Here is an 18,886-nt window from a genome sequence, read left to right on the forward strand (position 1 = left end):
CTAAACTCTGGAGTTTGGCACTCTGTGTGTCAAGCCCTCCTCTGCCATTTGACCTTGGGCAAGTTGTTTAACTTCCTAGACCCCTGAGTTCCTTCAATGATAAAGTTGGGGTATTATAGTGCCTACCTCGTAGGGCTATTGGAGTGGCTAAATGAGTTAATTATGTTCCTGGTAAGTAGTAAGGGCTCCTGTCCGTTTTTATGATTTATCTTAATACTCCAATGTTAAGAAAAAAATCTAATAAAAAAACTAGTCAGTTTGAGGCTAACTACCTGAAATGGATTGTCCATTCAAAATTGCATCTGGCTCCAAAGGAGGCATTGAAAACCAGTACTAATATGAAGTCATCTTCCAGAAGTTAAGTTTGAGGAGAATGTCTCCATGTTTACCCACCTAGTTTTTAAATTGGGGGTGGGGGTGGGGGAGGCAACAAAGAACCTGGTGAGAGACATCCTACAACTGCCTCCAGCTCAATCTGAATTTTAGGAGGCTAAGAAGACCATAGCTATGCCATACAAGAGGAAGGAGGCCATACTTTTAGACTCACTACAGTTTGGATTTCAAAAGTGCCCCAAAGGTCCATGTGTTAAAGGCTTGGTGATGTTATTGGGAGGTGGTGTTGACTTTTAGGAGCAGAGGTCATATGGAGGGGTCTTAGGTCATTAGAGGCACGCCCTCAAAGGGGATGTGGGACCTGATCCTCTTTCTCTTGTCTCCTTACTCATGATGCAAGTGATTTGCTCTTCCACGCTCTTCCCTCCAGGATGAGCTTCCCTCACCAAAGGCCCAAAGCCAAGGGGCTGCCAATCTTGGATGGAAACCTCCAAAACTATGAGCCCAAAGCAACTTAGAAGTCAACTGTCACAGGTGTTTCATTATAAAATGCAAAGCTAACACACCCACCTTTCTCACCACAAAGCTTATGTTATGCAGAATTGATTTGGGACCGTCACTCTGTTCCTCTGAGCCAGCAACTCCCTGGGCTGATGGACTGTGCTCAGCGTATACCTCCTGCCTCTGTTTCTTGACAAAGTGCCTTTTCTGGTCCTGCGCTTTCTTTGAGTTATTCTTCTTGCTGGTGTCTTGCTCCCACGTCAAGGTGGCATTTGCTAAAAGCAAGACAATATCTGGGTCTTCCGGTTGGGTGATGTAAGATGGGGGGCTTTTATCTATGAGAATTTTCTAAGAGTAAAGAGACAAAATTAGATGGGCAGATGTCATCCATTTGCAAGAATCTCCCCAATATTTCTTCTAATGACCCCCAAATCACAATCTTGGTGATTCTACCCAGGAAATCCAGGAAAGATATTCTGAAGTTATTTCCCTGGGAGAAACAGTAGAATAGTCCACTATTACATACTCTCTGGGACAGATGCCTCTCTACCCATGAGGCCCATGTGGGTCACCTACACTGGAGAATGCCGATTCCAGCTACATTTTACACTCATGTGTTAGATAATCCGCCTTTGCCTGTCTTTGGTTGTGGAACTTCTCTGTTTGACACTAATGTATATAAAACCAAGGTCATGTGCTTAAGTCTCTATTGCGTCCTCTTTTTACGTCCCCACTCCGCCTAGCTCAACAAAGTGTTTGCCACGTACCTACTATGTGCCTGGCTAGGAGATAAACAGCAGAAATGCAAATGTAAAATGAGGCCGGTTCTTGTCCTTGACTGGGAGGAGATGGGAACATGCATAGATCATTTCAGTGAAATGTGACAAGGACTGTAATTTCCAGAGAAGGGACACTTGACTCCCCATCTGGAGGTCCACGTAGTTGACGACCAACCTGAGTCTGTACAGGTGCTACACAGGCAGAGATGAGGAACGGGAGGGAGGGTGAGAACTTGTGCGTGGAGGACCCAACATGGGAAAGATAAGGATGCCTGCAGAACACGGTTTGTTGTTAGGGTGGGGGGACGCGTCAACAAGAAGTTCAGGAGTACTTGAGTCACAGGGCTCAAAGTAGGAAGGGGATGGGAAGCAACAGAGACAAAACCAAGGAGCCATTGATGGACGGCTGAGGTCAGTCCTGGAGGGGACAAATGTTCTAGAATTTCAAGCATGTAAGAATCCATTATGGAGCCAATATTTTAACAGCTCTCTGAGAGCTGTAATAATATACACATGGTGGTGGTGATTCTCGTGTTGCCTTCAGAAAGTGATAACAGTGAACCTTTCAATCTAATCTTACCATGGCGCCTCTCAAAGTGCGGGGCATATAGTGATCAGGAGGTGATTCAACAGGGCTCTAAATTCTTGAATGTGGAGAGTAAGTGAGAAGAGAGGTATGGGAACCCAAGATGCTTATGATGATTTCCAGATGTCTGGTTTGGGTGAGTAGGACCATATGATTAATTCATAAATATCTGAAGTGCTATTTTCTGGACTAGCATGCCCTTTTTCTCCATTCTTCACCTGGACTTCAAAACCACTTTTGTCTCTACTTTTTGCATGTCACTTAATATCCTTACCATGTACATAAATTACTAGTGTACCCGGTCCTAGACCAGAATGAGAGCTAAAGACTCTCGCATATTTGAATTTCCCACATGCTTTGTATAGAGAAGGCACATAGTGAATCTTTGATGAGTGAATAAAATGTGACTAAATGGAGGTCACTTTATTCTTTATCACTTCCATCATCACACCCATCACAGCTCAAACTAGGTAAACAGGGGGAATATTCAGAGCAACAGAGCAAACCCATACCCACTGCTAGAACAATTTTAAATTTATTGTTTGGATCAAGAGTAAAGGTCAGGAACATCATCTCCATGTACAGAGATTCTATTTGATTTTTCCCACAAGGGCAGAACACCTATAAAACTCACATGGATCCCTCCTCCATGCTTATTTATGGCTCTAACTCTAAATGGATATCCTTCTCTCAATGTCAACCCAACAGGGGACCCAGCTCTCCAGTGGATTGGTGCAACATCCCCATATCTGAGAATTTTCCCACCCAGAAATGAGATCTCTCTTTCCCTACTCACCCAGTGTTAGTTATACCTTCATTCTCCTTAGAGAGACATTGGCTTCGGCCATTGCTTTGACCGAGAAAGGCAAGATTGCAATTGAAAACTTCATTACATTAAACATGGCAATCACGCTAAATGCCTGAAGAACAAAAGAGAGACACAAGGGTTTAGGAGGGGAAGCTGCGTTGACTCTAAACTATCCTATCCATGGGGGTTAAACTTACTGAGATAAAAAATGGTAGCACAGTTGGGATTCACAGAGGAACATTTTGATTTTTTCATTTCATGGCTCAGAAACCATGGGTTTAGAAAATTAGGGACGGTGGAATCCTCATCTATGTTGCTTCTGAATTTTCACCATAATGGTAGGAAGTGTATCCCCTTGTCTCTGTTGAACCAGAAGGGAGGCCTTTTAACTGAATACTTCTGGAAATCTCCATCCACACCACATTCTTATTGAAGTCTAGACCATTCCATCAAAGCCTGTGCAGATTTTCCTAGGTCATTCTCTGCTCTTTGTTCTTCAGGGGCATCTGATCCTTTGGGACTAAAGGTTCCCTTCTCCACACCACACATAACCCCAGGGATGGAAGTGGTAGCTCCCTAGAAGGACCTGCTGACTTGACCTTTGCTCTCCTGCTCCCAGGGCCTGGCCTCTGTGCCCTGCCTCCCTCCCACCCACCCACCCCCCCACACACACACCAATGCCAGATTTGAGAGCTTGTGTTCTACTGCACTTCCCCCCAAAAGTCACCTCCTGTCTTCCTTGGGTTCTTGCTCTCTGAATCTTACCTAGTAAGTAATTAATACGGGTGAATGAAAACAAGTTACCTCCCTTCTCTGGGTACCCCAGGGGTGCATGATCTCATCTCTGAGACTTCATCTTCTCATCTGACTTTAATTAGCAGCCTCTCTCCAGCCACCCATTTTAAAAATTAATAACACAACTTCCTTCACCAAATCCTAAGTGATGCTGCCTGCTTTTGAGTGGGCCCCATGGACAGGGCCCCGGGCTTCAACTAATTCTACTTACTTTGCTAAGAGGATGATGAAGGATGCTCCTATCACATCTCATCCTAAATACACCCCCAAAGCAATTCTCCCGGGTCCCAAAACACCACCTTGGCTCTGGAATCCCAGGCCTTCGTTGACAGAGCACCTGGGCTGTCTGACATGACCAAAAACGTCTGACCGTCCTCCTACTGACATGGTCCTAGCAAAAGAAGCAACTGCAAGCGACTCTGAATCCAAAGAAATAAGAGTTTTGCATTCAGAGAATTTGGTTTGGATCTAAATTATTTTTTAAACCATCACAGTAGACAATATTAACTATATGCACTTAATTTGGTTTCAAATTGACTTTCTTGATGTGCTATTGCTGGAGAAAAACAAGTTGGGATCATAGAAAGCAGGTACAATAGTGTTCTCATCAGCCATCAGTACATCACTGCCATTGATTTCAGCTTTGGGTTAAAATCCCTTTGGGTTCAGAAAGGAAACTGGGTATGAGCTATTACCTGCCGAAAAACTTGAGAAAATAAAAGCATCTCTCCCTCTCTCTCTCTCTCTTTCTCTGCCTCTCTCCCTCTCTCTGTCTCTCTCCCTAACCCTTGTTTACTTTCCTCCAACTACTTGTCCTGAAGACATTTCCTTTAATATCTTTGTTGCTTTTTTTCTTTATTTAAGGCAAGGGCTATTTTCTCTCTGGCTCCGTGTTTCTTTACCTTCGAAGGCTCAGGTCCATTATAAAAAGCAAGCTCATCTCACATTCATCCTGGCTCCCCCCCTGAGGCTTGCAACCCACTTTTGCCTGGCCCTGGGTGAGAATCAGGCTAATAAGAACAGCAAACACTGATACCGCACTTAAGGGCCAGGGGTGATTCTGCGTGCTTTGTATAAAATGACTCTTCCAGTCCTCACAACTGCACTGATAGGGCCGATTATCCTCCTCTTAAAAGATAATAAAAACCAAGGCAAGATAAGTTAAAGATAAGTTCATAGATTTGCCCTAACTCATAGCTAAGAAGTAGTGGGCAGACCCGGCCCCTAAGTGGGATGGGCTCAGAACCCAACACTGCCTCTCCCAAGACCTCCAAGTCCTTTGACCCAGGGAATGTTCTCAAATTCTCCCTCTTGTAGTATACAGTATAGGAATAAAACATCCAGGTGCTATTTTGGTTTCTATCTTTTCTCCAAACGTAAAATTATATCCCATTGTTAACTAGTTCCCCTGCCCTGCGGTGAACCGAGGGTAAGGATCATGGCTAGGATCTCCTGGAATCCTGGTCACTTTGGACTGGATTCGGGCCTAATAGCCTATTGTGACTGGGGGCTCTGATGCCAGGGTCCAACAAAGGTGGGAAGGGGCTTGCCAGGGGCAGGGTACAGAAGAGGCCAGGTCTAGAGATGTTCTTACCACAGGGGCGGTGAGGTTGCGCCTCAGGAGGATGTGGCATGAGAAGGTCAGTACGATGGCTATGGTGGACACAATGGGGGCCAGGGCTGAGTTTCCACTCTGGACATATCCAGCTTTTTCTAGCAATTTTCTTTCCCTCTTTCTGATATCTGTGAAACAGAGAGCAGTCTGAGGTGGCCTTGTTTTGCACGCCAAGCGCCAAGAAGAAGACACGTCTCCGTGCCGCCTGGTCCTCCGCCAACTGAGGGTCAGTGATTCCAGTGGTACAGAAGCCCCGGACCAAACCCAGCAGGGATGTGAAGCCAGAGACGGTTGCCATAACTGGATGGTTTCCAAGGTCCCTTCCTGTCCTGTGACTCTATGTGTCAAGAGTCACAGGCTCAGATGCCTACGGGGCCAAGGCAAGGGCTGTAAGTGACAGGAGTGAGGAGGGGGTGAGCCCAGAGGGAATGTGACTGAATGAAGAGCCCAGACCACAGTGAGCGCCTGGGAGCCCAGTGTTTCCTTCAGCTCTTCTGAAGTTTGAGGTATGGACCTTTATGAGCTATTCTCCTACTTTTATATGTTGGGAACTCATTGAAAAAAACAAAGTTTATAAATATTGCTGGCCCAGAGACTACCAGACCCCGATGTCCCCAACCTGCCACCAACACTCAAAAGAGTATTTTCCCCTTTCATAAGTCTGCAAGGTACCCAGAACGCTGCACTGCTCACAAATTAAATCCAGACCATCTTCCCCTGGTGTTTAGAGTTCTCAGCTCCAACTTCAGCCTCATCTGCAAAAGCCCTTTCACATCGATTGTGCAACGGCCGCGGCTGTTCTTACTGAGTGCTCTCCGCGAGCCAGGTGCGCCACTCAATGCTTCACAGCCCCATCTCTTTAGGTTCTTGTCACCACCCTGACGAGAGGCTATGATGAGGCCCTTTTGACAGGAGAGGACACTCTCTTAACAAGCTAACCAGTTTGCCTTTTAAGAGATCGAGGAAGAATTGGAACCCACTTCTACTGGGATCCAGAGCTTTGCTACCCATGTGCCCTTCCGCCCCAGAACATCCACTTTCCCCCAGCCCCCAGGATGTGGCTCGCACCTGGGGAAGCCCCAGATCTCTGTGTGACCGCATCCTTCCTGCCCTCTGCCGGGAAGCCTTTCCTGACCTCCTCACCTGGTGTGCTTCCCCCCAGGAGCTGCATGCAGCTTCTCTCAGATCTCCCTGGAGCACGTCCCCTTTTTATCTTCTAGAATAATCAATTCAGGTGCTCACGCATCGAACAAACTTTAATTCAATGCTTACTATATGACAGGCATTGCATTGGGTGCTAGGGAATAGAGGAAGAAATAGGGTCTTGGCCCTCTTCCGGTGGGGGCAATATCAACAATAAAGAAAGAAACAATTGAATAAGATCATTATAAATTGTGTTGAATGATCTCAAAGAAATGACCAAGGGAGAGTGATGAAGAGGCATTGGTAGAGCACAGGCATGTTTAGGGCTCCGGTCCAGAAGGCCTCTTGGAGTCAGTCACATGAGAAGAGACCTAAAATCCAATCAGAGTCACTGTGAACATATAAAAGAAGGGTTCCAGGCAGGAAAAAAATAGCACGTGCAAAGATCCTGAGGTATGAGGGATGTGAGACACTTTGCTTTAGAAACAGAAGGTTCAAAATCTGCACTAAAATGTGGTGAGGTCAGAGTGTTCACCAGGGACAGATCAAGTAGGACCCAATAACCTATAAGGAATTTGGACTTAATTCAAAACATCTAAATTTGAAATAATCAAAGTGTGTTAAGAAACCACTAAAGAGTTTCCTGCAGGACCTAATTGGCATTTTTGAAAGGTCACACTGGTGCATAATGTTTTGAGGGGGAAGGTGAAAATCAGGAGGGGGGCACAACTAAACCTCCCCGCCACAGCCCAGGAGAGGAGACTGGCTTGAACGGGAGTGGCAGTGGGGTGGAGAGAAGCAGATGGATTCCAGGTATATTCTAGAGATGGAGCCAACAAATTTGGGACTGTTTGTGAGCTTAGTCATCTCAACCTCCTTTAATCTCAGAATCCGAAACCCTTTGCCTGATCACTTGTGTTTACTCCCATGGTCTTACACATAGTAGGAATTTGATTTTTTTTTTAAATTAAACTGATTTGAGTTAAACTGAGTTGAGCTGAAAATGGAACGAAACTTAATGAAACCAAATTAGATTGTGTTGAGGTGAGTTCAGAAGGTGAGGAAGCGTGTCTGAGGCCTCAAAGAGAGTCCCGTAGGATGGCTGATGTCCCCGTCAGTGGCACTTTCTTCAGCAAGCTCAGAAGCAGGTTTTTCTAAAGCCCTTCCCTGATGTGCAGACCCACAGCTTCAGCCCCAATTACACGCTGATGCAAAAGTGTCATCGTAGATCCAGAGAGTCGATTGTAACAGTGATTCAGACCATTAATTGGCCGACCACCTGAGTCCATGTCAGCAGTTATGGAAATGTCCCTGCAATTAAGATTTGCATTTATATTTGATTGAAATAGTTTTTAATATCATCTTTAAAAAAAAAAAACTAAAAATGCATCCTCAAATCTGCCCAAGAAATATGGAGTCAGTGGGCCATTCAAACACAAAGCCGATGCAGGTGAGATTTGTGGGTGTGTGAGTGTGAGTGTGTGTGTGTGTGTGTGTGTGTGTGTGTTTGTAGATTTCTTATAAATCAAAGAAATAGCTTGAGGCAGCTCCTCGATTGCTTACAATGTTAGTGGATTATTTTTGTCAAAGGTACTGGTCATGCCAGGATCCCGTGCCCCAGTAAAATCACAACCATATGTTGCTCACCCTTGGATTCATCACAACAGATGCCTGGCTCTCTTATAAAGATGATAAAACCTCCATAATCCTTGGGAAAAATCCTGGAACCCGCAGAGCATCTCAGGAGGTTCCCTCAACTCACTTCTGCAGGGCCTGGCCCTGGGAACCTTAAGAACTCCCTAGAAGAACACATTCTACGGGGTAAGTGGTTCTCTCAGCAGTTTCTCGCCCTACCTCGAATGGTGTTCGTGAAAGATCTCTCCCAGGCGTACATTTTAATCAGCTTGATGCAGGTCAGAAACTCATTCATTGTCTGAACGCGCTTGTCTGTCACCGAAATTGCTGATCTTCGGAAAGCTGAATTGAGCCTAGCCATAAACATCTGAAAGCAAGGTATAAACACTGTGTTCGGGAAGAATTGCTGAGTTGCAGTTGGCCTAAACATTTAGGGACCGGAGCACAAGTGCCAGGGAAAGTTCTGAGAAGTTGGCTGAGCTTCTCAGCCGAGTCCTTCCCTGGAGATTTGGCAGATGACCTGGCCTGGGGGGAAACCGCTGGGGATCAGGCAGGTGATACACCATGAATTGCCAGGATGCAAGGGGGAGTGTGCGGGGGACTCTGGCAAACTGAAGGAGCATGCTCCTTTTCCCCCCAAAGTATTCAAATTCAAGTTCTTCAAAAACTACACTGGGCCAGCAAAAGAAATGAAGCCTTCTATCCACTTCCATGAGCGCGAATGCAAATGTACAGCGAGCGGTTCCGATCGCAGAGGTCTGCCATTACCTGGATAGGGATGAATATGATATACACGAATATCCCGATGAGAGCTGTGGGTCCCAGAATGAAATAGGCGTACACCGCACAAACGGCCATTAGGATAGGGATGGTGGCTGGCAGGGGACAAAACAAGGCAGCTTCAAACAAAGAATAGCTATCACTTGATAGTATATTGAGAACCTGGAAAGAAAGCACATGGTTCAGGCTTGGGGAAAGGTAACTCAAACGTCTCCTCAACTGAGGGTTTTCTGAAAGGCTAATGGGGCAGGGCACCTGATGAGTTTTGGGGTCTCATTCCGGTATGACTTTGGAGAAGCCAGTCTTTTAGGACTGAGAATCCCAAAGAGGAATGACTTAAAGAGTAATAGAAACTGCCGGGTGCAGTGGTGCACGCTTCTAATCCCAGCGGCTGGGGAGGCTGAGACAGGAGGATCTTGAGTTCAAAGCCAGCCTCAGCAATGGTGAGGTGCTAAGCAACTCAGTGAGACCCTGTCTCTAAATAAAATACAAAACAGGGCTGGGGATATGGCTCAGTGGTCAAGTGCCCCTGAGTTCAATCCTGGGTAACCCCATCACCACCACCAAAAAAAAAAAAAAAAAAGAGTAATAGAACCATCTAGGAGCATGCTGGAGAGACTGCTTGCTGCCTACTCTGTATCTGTTTGCCCTTCTTAGGCAGCAGAGTTCAGGCAGCATGGCGCCCAGCTAAAAGACTACATTTCCCAACCTCCTTGGTGGAAGGGGTGACCTTGGGAAGGGCATGGTGAGATACCAGTCAAAGTGTGTCATGGGATGTTGGGATGGGTTCTAAAGAGGAACCAACCCAACTTGGAAGACACACCCCTTTTGTTTTTGTCTCCTTCCTCCTACCCACTAGCTGAAACATGGTTGGGATGGCTGGGATCTCTGGAGTCTATCCTGCACCACTGTGGGAACTACATGCTAAGACAGTGACCAAGAAAAGAGAAGGATCCTGAAATCCTCCTGCCAGCCCTGGATTGCCCTCTTGCAGACTCCTTTTAAATGGTGAAATGAATTCATCTTGGTTAATCCACTGTGATCTGGGGGTTTCTGTTACTTTCAGAATCTGATTATAATTGATGTGGGACTCTTTGAACACACTGAAAAGAGCAACTGTAAGAGCCAAGCAAGCCCTTTCTCTCAACTCGCACCACCTGGGGTTCCCTTGATGAGGAGAATTTTTCTTGAGATCAGCAGCAAGGATTTTATTGCTGGGGATTAAGGGCTTAAGAAAATGTCAACTCTGAAGTACAACAGGCATGGGTTTTCATTATGGCTTTGGCATCCCAAATGCTACACAACTGGAATTATTGGATCCACCCATCAACCAATTTTATCGAATACCTAGGGTTGTGCTCTTCATTGAAAACCAAAGGGATAAGAATGAAGTCACCCCGGAGGCCTGTCCCAGCTGTAACTAGGAAGTCACCCAATTCTCCTTTCTCTGAACTTTTCCCATGTCTTGAGTCCCCACCCCCCTCTGAGATGCAACATGATGGACAGGATACGGATGACCAAAAGAGAGGCTAGTGCTCCGTCCAGACCTCTCACACATGTTAAAAACTCAAGAATGAATTCTCCACAAGCAGACGCCTTCTGGACAAGCTTACCTCGCCAACAGAGAAGTGTGTCAATGTCTTGAAGGACACCAGGTTTTCGAAAACCAGGGTGGAGAGGGCCACCTTCAACCGGATCGCCGTGCGGTAATTTATGGCCCAGGCCAGGGCCCAGAAGAGGACCTTGGTCACCTCGGTGGCAAAAAGGGCCATGCACAGGCTGATGCCAACCCAGACCTTCCCGGAGGAGCTCTCGGTGTGCTGGAGGATTTGGTGAATGAGAACCGTCTGTAAAACAGCGCGGTGGAGAGAGGAGAGGGCCACTGGGGGTGGAGGTTGGTTATACCAGGCCTCAGATAATGTCAGCAAGCAGACTTTATGAGGCAGACTTTTTAATTAATTTCAGTGGCTGCTGCACTCGACAAGGATCAACTTTATGAAAATTCGCCCCCGAGGAGCACGGAGATAATGACAATGTACTAAACCCACCAGTTCGTAGAGAAAGTAACTAATGACATGCTCTGCCCAGCTGGGGACCTAGGAGACAAGGCAGAAGAAAGGCTGCCCCCACTCACCGGCCCGATGGCTGACATGATGATGCACAGGATGTTGGCCAAGATGTCCATCAAGACACGCGTCCTCTGGAACTTCCAGGCCACTTGGCCCAGGGAGGCCTTCTCGGGACCCACCCTTTCTACCTCTTTATCCCAAAGGATTCGAAATCTGCGATGAAAGAACAGAAAAGAGATTGACATTGCCATTTAAAACTGCTGACAGGGGGGTACCACACAGCCCTGGTTCTTGGGAGCGGTGCTTTGCCTTCAGACAAGCAGCATGGATTCACCTTCTTCTTTGCCTGGGCAGGTGGCCTACAGGAGGGGCAGAGGGCAATGCCTAGACAGGGCTGAACAGCTGGCATTTGGACACACTCGGCTGCCTTTGCTTGTACTGCCTCCTGGCCAGCTCTTCTCCAGGGCAAAGAAGACTGTCCACTTCAAAGATCTGGAAGACCAGCGTGACAGGAGAGTGGCATGTGAATCAAGAGGCTGAGAGGCACAGCTAGACCACATCTCCTGGGACCTCACAGTCTCCACGAGGAGATTAGATTGTATTCCAATCTCAAGTGCAAGAGAAGCCATCCCAGGTTTTTAAGCCACTATAACAGGACCATTTCACTTATCTAAAAGACCACTCGGCTGCTTTGAAAGCTATGGATTATTGGAGGAGCAAGGGAAAGGTAAGGATCCCACAGTAGGAGACTGTGGGCATCCAGGTGGGAGGTGCACAGTTCAGTAGTGGGTGCAAGGAAAGGTGGAAGGGAGTGACAGCAGGACTCACCCATGAATTAGAGGTGGGCGGAATGGAGAGGGGAAACCAAGGATGGATCCCAGTTTCTTGGACTGACCAACTGTGTGAAGGAAGTTTAAGGAGTCAGGGAAAAGAGGAAGAGGAGAAGGTTGCCAGGTTGGGACTGAGGTCACTAATGCAGCTTTAAGCATTTACCTAGCATGTGCAAGGCCCTGGGTTCAATCTCCAGCATGCGCACACACACATACAGAATGCAGATTTGGGTGTAGATGCTTGTGAGTCACCCAAATGCCACTGTCCAGTGTCATGCTAGGTATGAGATTCAAAATCTGGAAGAGAGGCCAGGACTAGAGATGGATACATCATTGAGTAGCCCGCATGTGCTTGGTGTCTAAGCTTTTGAAACAGAAGACAGCAGAGAAGAGGATCTAAGATGATGTGGGGTAGATGGAAGGGCACAAGAAAAAAGAGAGTCAGGCCAGAGAGCTGGAAGGAAAATCCAGTACTCCACAAATACCGGTTCAGCCCTTTTCTCTCAGTGCTGCCTGGCAACTTTCTCCAGACAGTAGATTCTATCTAGAAATTACCACTGGCTGAGATGGCTTCAGGGCAGAGATGAGCGGAAGCATCATTCTAGAAGCAATGGCAAGGCTGCAACTAACACGCCCAGCCCTTTGAGTGTTTACCCCAAGCTAAGCCCTGCCCTTTACCCCCATGTGGCCAAAGACAGGGCAACTTCCAGGAGATAAAAATCACAGGGGCCTTTGAGAGAACTTCTTCCTTGTTGAAGACATTCTCGGTCATCAGAACTATAGCGTTCAATGCAGCTGGTGGAAAGAATAAAAGTGGAGTCTCTGTGTGCACAAGTCTTTGTGCATTTCCAACTGAAAAGAGCAAAGTGATGAACAACTACAGAGTATGTTTCACTTTTTTCCTTAAATGTAAAAAGCACAACCTGTGGGTGGGGAGGAAAAAAGAAGAAGCATTGCCCTGTCGCGGATGATGGCACAGGACGTGTTTCATCAGAGTAGGAAGATTCTGGAAAGGACCACATCAACATTTTAACACTGTTTAACCTCTGCGATGGGGAAGCAAGAATATGCTAGGGATACTTGCGCTGCTTAAATTTTGTTGCTTTAACACTTTTATAATGAACATGAATTGGCTTGGACCAATGACATTTCCATTTTTACAAGTCAAAATGGCAAATACTGGTGGTCACGTTGTGTTCAGCCTAGGTGCCTTTTGTGATACAGAAGTCCAATAATGGTTTCTAAAATGAAACACAACACAATGCCAAGAGCTCTATGCAGCAGCCTGGCAGGGCCACCAACATCCAGCAAAGCAAGTTTCCAGCCACCACCTTTGTTCTACAAAGGAGCTGAAGGACCTGAGCCTCAGACTGGAGCTCTCCAACCAACTCTGCCCAACCCTCACCTCCCCTGAGGCAAGAAGGGCAGGCAGTCAGCCCAAGTCTCAGAGAGCAGCTACTGAGCAGGATCACCAGCCGCTGTGTGCATCAATTCCATACAGGGGAAATGGAGGCACCCAGAGGGGACCCCCAGGACCCCTTCCTAGGGTGGGCGCCTCTCCCCAGGTGACAGAAGCAAATTCAGGTACCTTCTGGCGTTGGTGTCAGATGAGTCATATGGTGACAGTGGGGGCAGGGTGTCCACAGTCAGCGTGTGCCTGTACCCTCTAACCATCATTGGTGTAAGCCAGGAGAAGGTGGCAAAGGAGAGCAGCCCTGCATCGTCTACCGGGTTGGATGCCAACCTACAGACAAATGCAATACTCAGTGTTTCTGGGTGTTGGGGTCATTGCCCTGGCCCCCTGGTTTGACTTAGTAACCACAATAATAACCACAGCCACACTTAGAACCTGGGACTTGCATTCATTAACCCTGGGGCCAGTTTATACAAGCTCATGAGAGACATTATTAAATTTTCAGGAATTTTGCAAGTCAATTGCTAAACGCAGCCAATATTCAAAATTAAGTTACATAAATTTAAATAAATTATCCAAAAGACAAAGGTGGCTCCACACTCAGATCTCATCACTTCCTAATTATGTTACTATTATCTGTTTTCTTGAAGTTATTTGCATCTATTTATCATCTTTACACTGGAAATACCATGGGATGGGATGGTACCAGGTATCTCTTCCCAACTTTGTATTCAATAGCATCAAAATTGACCATGGTAGAGTAATTTACATAACAATAATTGGTAAGTGTGGTAAACCAATGATTTTTTTTTCAGTGAAATGGTTGTTGAACATTTTGCCAAAGCTTGAGCCTCATGATCATCTCATGGGAAGAAGGGCACTTGTCATGTTTGACAAATGAGGAAATGAGAGACCCATTAGTTGACCATCAGAGGGGTCAAGTACCCGTCTTTTGCTTTCCAGGGGACTGGTAAAGTCCAGAGCAGGGCATGCTACAGAGGGCAAGGCGTCCCAAGAAGCTAAGAGCTGAAGGGAAACTCTGGGCTTATTATGAGGACTGAGAGCACCGACACATACAAAGTGCTACCTAAGTATGACCTAACAGATAGAGGAGAAGACAGGGAAGGCAAAAAGGGCAGGAAGAAGAAATGGAGAGGAGCAGGAGGAAGAGGAGGAGGAAACTGAAGAGAAAGAGGAGGAAGATGAAGAGATAAAAGGAAGAGGAAGGGAAGAAGAAAAGAGAGGAAAGAAGGAAAAAGGAAATGTGCCTAAGAAAGAAGAAGAACCAATGTTTTTGCCCTTGAGGAATTAATCGAGTAAGACAGAATAAAAGTCAAAGACACAGGGCATTAGCCACCAATTACTGAATGTTAGCTGTATCCCAGATGCCCAAGCTCTATATTGTGAGGAGGGTTCCAAGCAAGCTCAGGCTGGCAGTGTCCCCTGTCAAATGCACACTGTGTCTATTCACCATTGTTTCAGAGCTTTCTCAGGTGCACCAGTGTGCAGCCCATCATTGCAGGGAGTTCATTCCCCCCAGGGTCAAACCTGAACTAAGAGTGTGTTAGACCTTGGGTCAATACTCCCACCTCACATCCTTTGGGTAGGAGCTTGGACCCTTCTCAGGAGTCGAGTCCCCCTTGCCTACAGCAGTGGCCCATCCCATGTTGCCTTTTATTCCTTCCCTGTATCACTCTCCCTAAATCTATATCCCTGCTTCTTGGAGGGTGGAGTGGCCAATTAGCCCCCGTTGCCCCTATCCAACAGCCAACCAAGCTCAGGAGCACAGTCACCTTGCTGGGCAAGGGATGCCTAAGACCAGATGAACTACCCCCAACTAACTCAGCCCAAGTTGCTTTACTTTATGGGCCGCCCATAAAATTATAAGCTAAATGGCAATTGTCTTAAGCCACTAAGTGTTGGAGGAAGTTTGTTAAAAAAGTAAAGGCTGTCTCCAGGCAAGTTATTTAACCTTTCTTGTGCCTCGGTTTCCTCTCCTATCAGATAAAGACAATACCAATACCTCCAGGGTGGTTATGAAGAGTGAATGAGATGTTAGCAAAGCACTTGTGCAGGTCCTGGCACATGAAAAGCTCTCTTTTAATGTTTGCTCTTGATTCCCCTTCATCAAAGGACTGGAGGAGACAGGAATTGGGTGATCAGGAAGAGGGTACATGTGCAGATGGGTGGATGAACAAAGGACAGACATGCAGAGCAACACATTTTGGGGGAGGAGGGCAGTGCCCACTCTGCTCATGGGCTCACAGCTGTCCCTGGGTCAGATCCTGTCCTGACTCCACTTCAATCCTCCTCTGGACTTACCTTGCATAGGGACGCACCGGGATCATGGTCTTCAGGCTGGGGTCATATCTCTCTGAAAAGGACCTCCGCTGGCCTCGCCGATCCAGATCAGAGATAAGATAGGGTCCTTCCCCAACCATCATGAGGGCTCTCTGGACCCCTAGGCCAAAAGCCTAGGGACACTTTTACTCTGTGGCAGAGAGATGGGGAAGGCTCACTGAGAAATGAAGACATCTGGAATAGTCAGACAGCTCCTACTCAACCCAGACCTGGTCCCCTGCATTGACCCCACAGACCTGGTTTTACCAACTCACCATCCACATTTATGCAGGAATAGGACCCAAAGCCCCACCACATCCCTTAACTCCATCCTGATACCTCCCTCTTAGTAAGAGCATTTTGCTCCTCTTCTTTTCCCCTGTTGGGTTGAGTGGGAGCCAAAAAATCCTACTGTGAGTTTTCTGGTAGAAACCAGGCTGAATCCCAGCCTGGAAAAAATAATTTCTAAGAAACTGGGTTTGCACTCTTAGCATGATCCAAAGTGAGAGTTTTCACACCCCACACACCCTTTATTATCCCCTTTACCTGGATACCTACTGATAAGAGAACTTCAACCTCTCAGGACCAGCCCCATCTGGGCAGACCCACATTTTCCCCATTTCTGTGGTCCCTGCCCCCAATGGAATCAAACAACCCAGTTGGAGAGGACACTTTTCAATGTGGTATGTCCAGTCCACAAACCAAACACCTCATTCTCTAATCTCCTAAGGACTTCAGTCACTTCTTTTCCTGTGTTGGGTTGGTTGGGAGCTTAAAAGCTACTCTTGCTTTAGGATCCCATGACATTCCTCTCCCCATATCCTAGAAATAAATTCTCCTTTTATTTTGTTTAACCTCACCTCTGTTAAGTTGGTTCCTGTCACTTGCAATCAGAAGCTTTAATATTATATACACAAAGAAGTCACACCCCCATGAGTTCTCTCCATAAGTTGGAATAGACCAATTCCCACCAAGGTATTAAACATACAGTATGGCAGAGCTGGGAGTATCCTCGGATGCAAACTTTTCCAAAGTCCTTATTATACAGAAAAGGAAACACGGGTCCAGAGAGAGGAAAGATTTCCTCCAGTGTTATATGGAGAAGAATGTCACCATCTCATCTGGGGCAGTCTAGAAACAAGGGAAACTGAGACTCCTTACTTTCTGCAATAACCTTGGGAAATCCCTTGCTTATATTACAAGAGGTACTTCTCTGGGAAAATATGATGGTGGTTTTTTTTTATTAAAAAATATTTTGAAAATCAAAATGTCTTTATCACAAAAACACAAATTCTCCAAAGTGGAAACGGAAGCCTTGTAGTCAGCTGGAAGAGGAGGCACATGCAGTAGATCTGCTCAGAATTTCTCCAGTCATTCAGTTAGTGAATTCTCATTACCTGTATACCACAGACCCAGCTTCTAGATTCCCGATTCAATCAGAAAATTCGAAGTTACCAATCAAACTCACTACTGCTTGCGTGTACCCTACTCTGTACTCCACTCAGTTTACACCAACTAACACTGAGCATCAGCCCAGCTGAGAGTCTCAACACTCCCCAAACAAAGTGCCAACTCCTCCTTCCTTGGGGTCTTTGTACTCACCACTGCCACCATTGGAACAATCTCCTATTCCTCCCTTCTCTGGACCAACTCCTGCTCAGCCATCAGGGCTCATTTCAGACCCATCTTTTTCTGGGAAAACTTCCCCACATACTTTTCTATTTACCCAAACAGACTATGAGCTTTCATGTCAACCTCTTTCACAGCTATATTTCTCACCTGGCCCAGTTCCTACATGTACTAGATGTTCAATACATATTTGTCAAATGGATCACTAGTGATGAGTAAGACAGTAGTCTAGGACAAATCCCCCTACAAGGAGAAATTAATACACAATATCACACAGTATAATGTGAACCACAGTATTATATTAGCCCTAGGGAAAAAAATACCATAAAAGGGGGTTAAAGATAAGAAGTTTTAATCAAGTTAATAGAATGGAATAGTAAATAATAGATTAACCCACCCCCAAAAAAAGATAGGCAAGTAAGAACAGAGGAAGAAAAACAGAAGGAATACATAGAAAACCAATAGCAAGCCAATAGATTTAAACCCAACCTTATAATTATTGCGTTAAATGTTAAAGGACTAAATATTTTAGTTAAAAAAACAAAGATTGTCAGACAAGGTGGAAAAGCAAGATCCAATGATGTGCTGCCTGCAAGAGGTGTATTTTAAATATAAAGACATTAGTGGTTGAAAATAAAAGGCTAGAAAAAGAAATTCCATACTAACAGTAAGAAGTGATTAGATGTATTTATGATCTTCAAATAAGGAAGGATTTCTTAAAGAAAATTCAAAAAGTAAGTCATAAGTTTGAAACTATAGATGTCTGTTCATCAGAAGGCACAATGTTTAAAAGATTTGCTGGTATAAATGTGATGCATTTAATTATAAAGAATTAGCATGCAGAAATCAAAGCATTTTCAATACATTAATAGAATAAAACACAATCAATTAAAAAAGTGAGAAAAAGATAGAAATAGGCAACTGATAGATGAGTCAAATAAACACAAGAAAATATGTTCAATTTCTAAGTGCCAGGGAATTGTGGATTAAAACCAAACTACAGTAATAACCATGTGTCATTCTTCAAATAGGCAGTATTAAAAAGCATAAAAACTTCACATACCAACCCTTAAATCCTGATGGTGGGGCTATAAATTGAACAATATGGCATTACCCGGTCAAGTTAAAGATTGTCTTACTAACAAAGCTACCTTATCCTCCCTGGATATGGACATGGCAGGGGAAATTCTGCCTGTCCAAGCAGTCATATACAGAGTGGCCACAAACTTTGCAAGATCTTTTTCATTTTCCTCACAATTCTCTAGCCTCTCTTCTCTCATACTTACTGGTGTCAACACGGAAGTTAATCTAAAAAAACACAAGGAAAAAATCTACAGAGGATTTAATCTCATACAAAATATATCTTTATAGCCCCTCTACAAGAATATTTGAAGTAACTCTGTTTACAGCATCTCAGACATCTGCAAATAGAAAAATGGATGAGCAAATTGTATAATATGAACAGAGTATATTACTATTCAATGCTAAATATTAATGAGCTAGGTCCACACATCAACCTATGTGAATGTCACACACAATAAATTGAGAACAAAAAAATAAATAAATTGCAAAAAAATTGCACTCTGAAATAACTACACAAAGTTCACATACTTTCAAAACAATATATAT

The 18,886-nt window shown here is 45.3% G+C and overlaps 1 protein-coding gene across 3 annotated transcripts in view; it reads right to left on the bottom strand.

Annotated features, from left to right (window-relative positions):
* Positions 1-15,729, bottom strand: part of Abcc12 (ATP binding cassette subfamily C member 12) — a 59,017-nt gene extending 43,288 nt beyond the window's left edge. For 2 of the 3 annotated variants that reach the window (XM_026406896.2, XM_026406897.2), the window contains exons 1-9: positions 15,611-15,729; positions 13,463-13,618; positions 11,110-11,257; positions 10,589-10,822; positions 8,964-9,137; positions 8,415-8,562; positions 5,397-5,545; positions 3,012-3,119; positions 904-1,182 (exon numbers count right to left, since the gene is read on the bottom strand). In XM_026406896.2, coding sequence (XP_026262681.2) covers positions 904-1,182; positions 3,012-3,119; positions 5,397-5,545; positions 8,415-8,562; positions 8,964-9,137; positions 10,589-10,822; positions 11,110-11,257; positions 13,463-13,618; positions 15,611-15,729 — 1,515 coding nt within the window. The remainder of the gene's footprint in view (positions 1-903; positions 1,183-3,011; positions 3,120-5,396; positions 5,546-8,414; positions 8,563-8,963; positions 9,138-10,588; positions 10,823-11,109; positions 11,258-13,462; positions 13,619-15,610) is intronic. The other variant, XM_077793145.1, reaches the window with a different exon arrangement.
* Between the last annotated feature and the right edge of the window lie 3,157 nt (positions 15,730-18,886).

Source organism: Urocitellus parryii, chromosome 15, assembly GCF_045843805.1.
Source record: "Urocitellus parryii isolate mUroPar1 chromosome 15, mUroPar1.hap1, whole genome shotgun sequence".
Taxonomy (NCBI): Eukaryota; Metazoa; Chordata; class Mammalia; order Rodentia; family Sciuridae; genus Urocitellus; species Urocitellus parryii.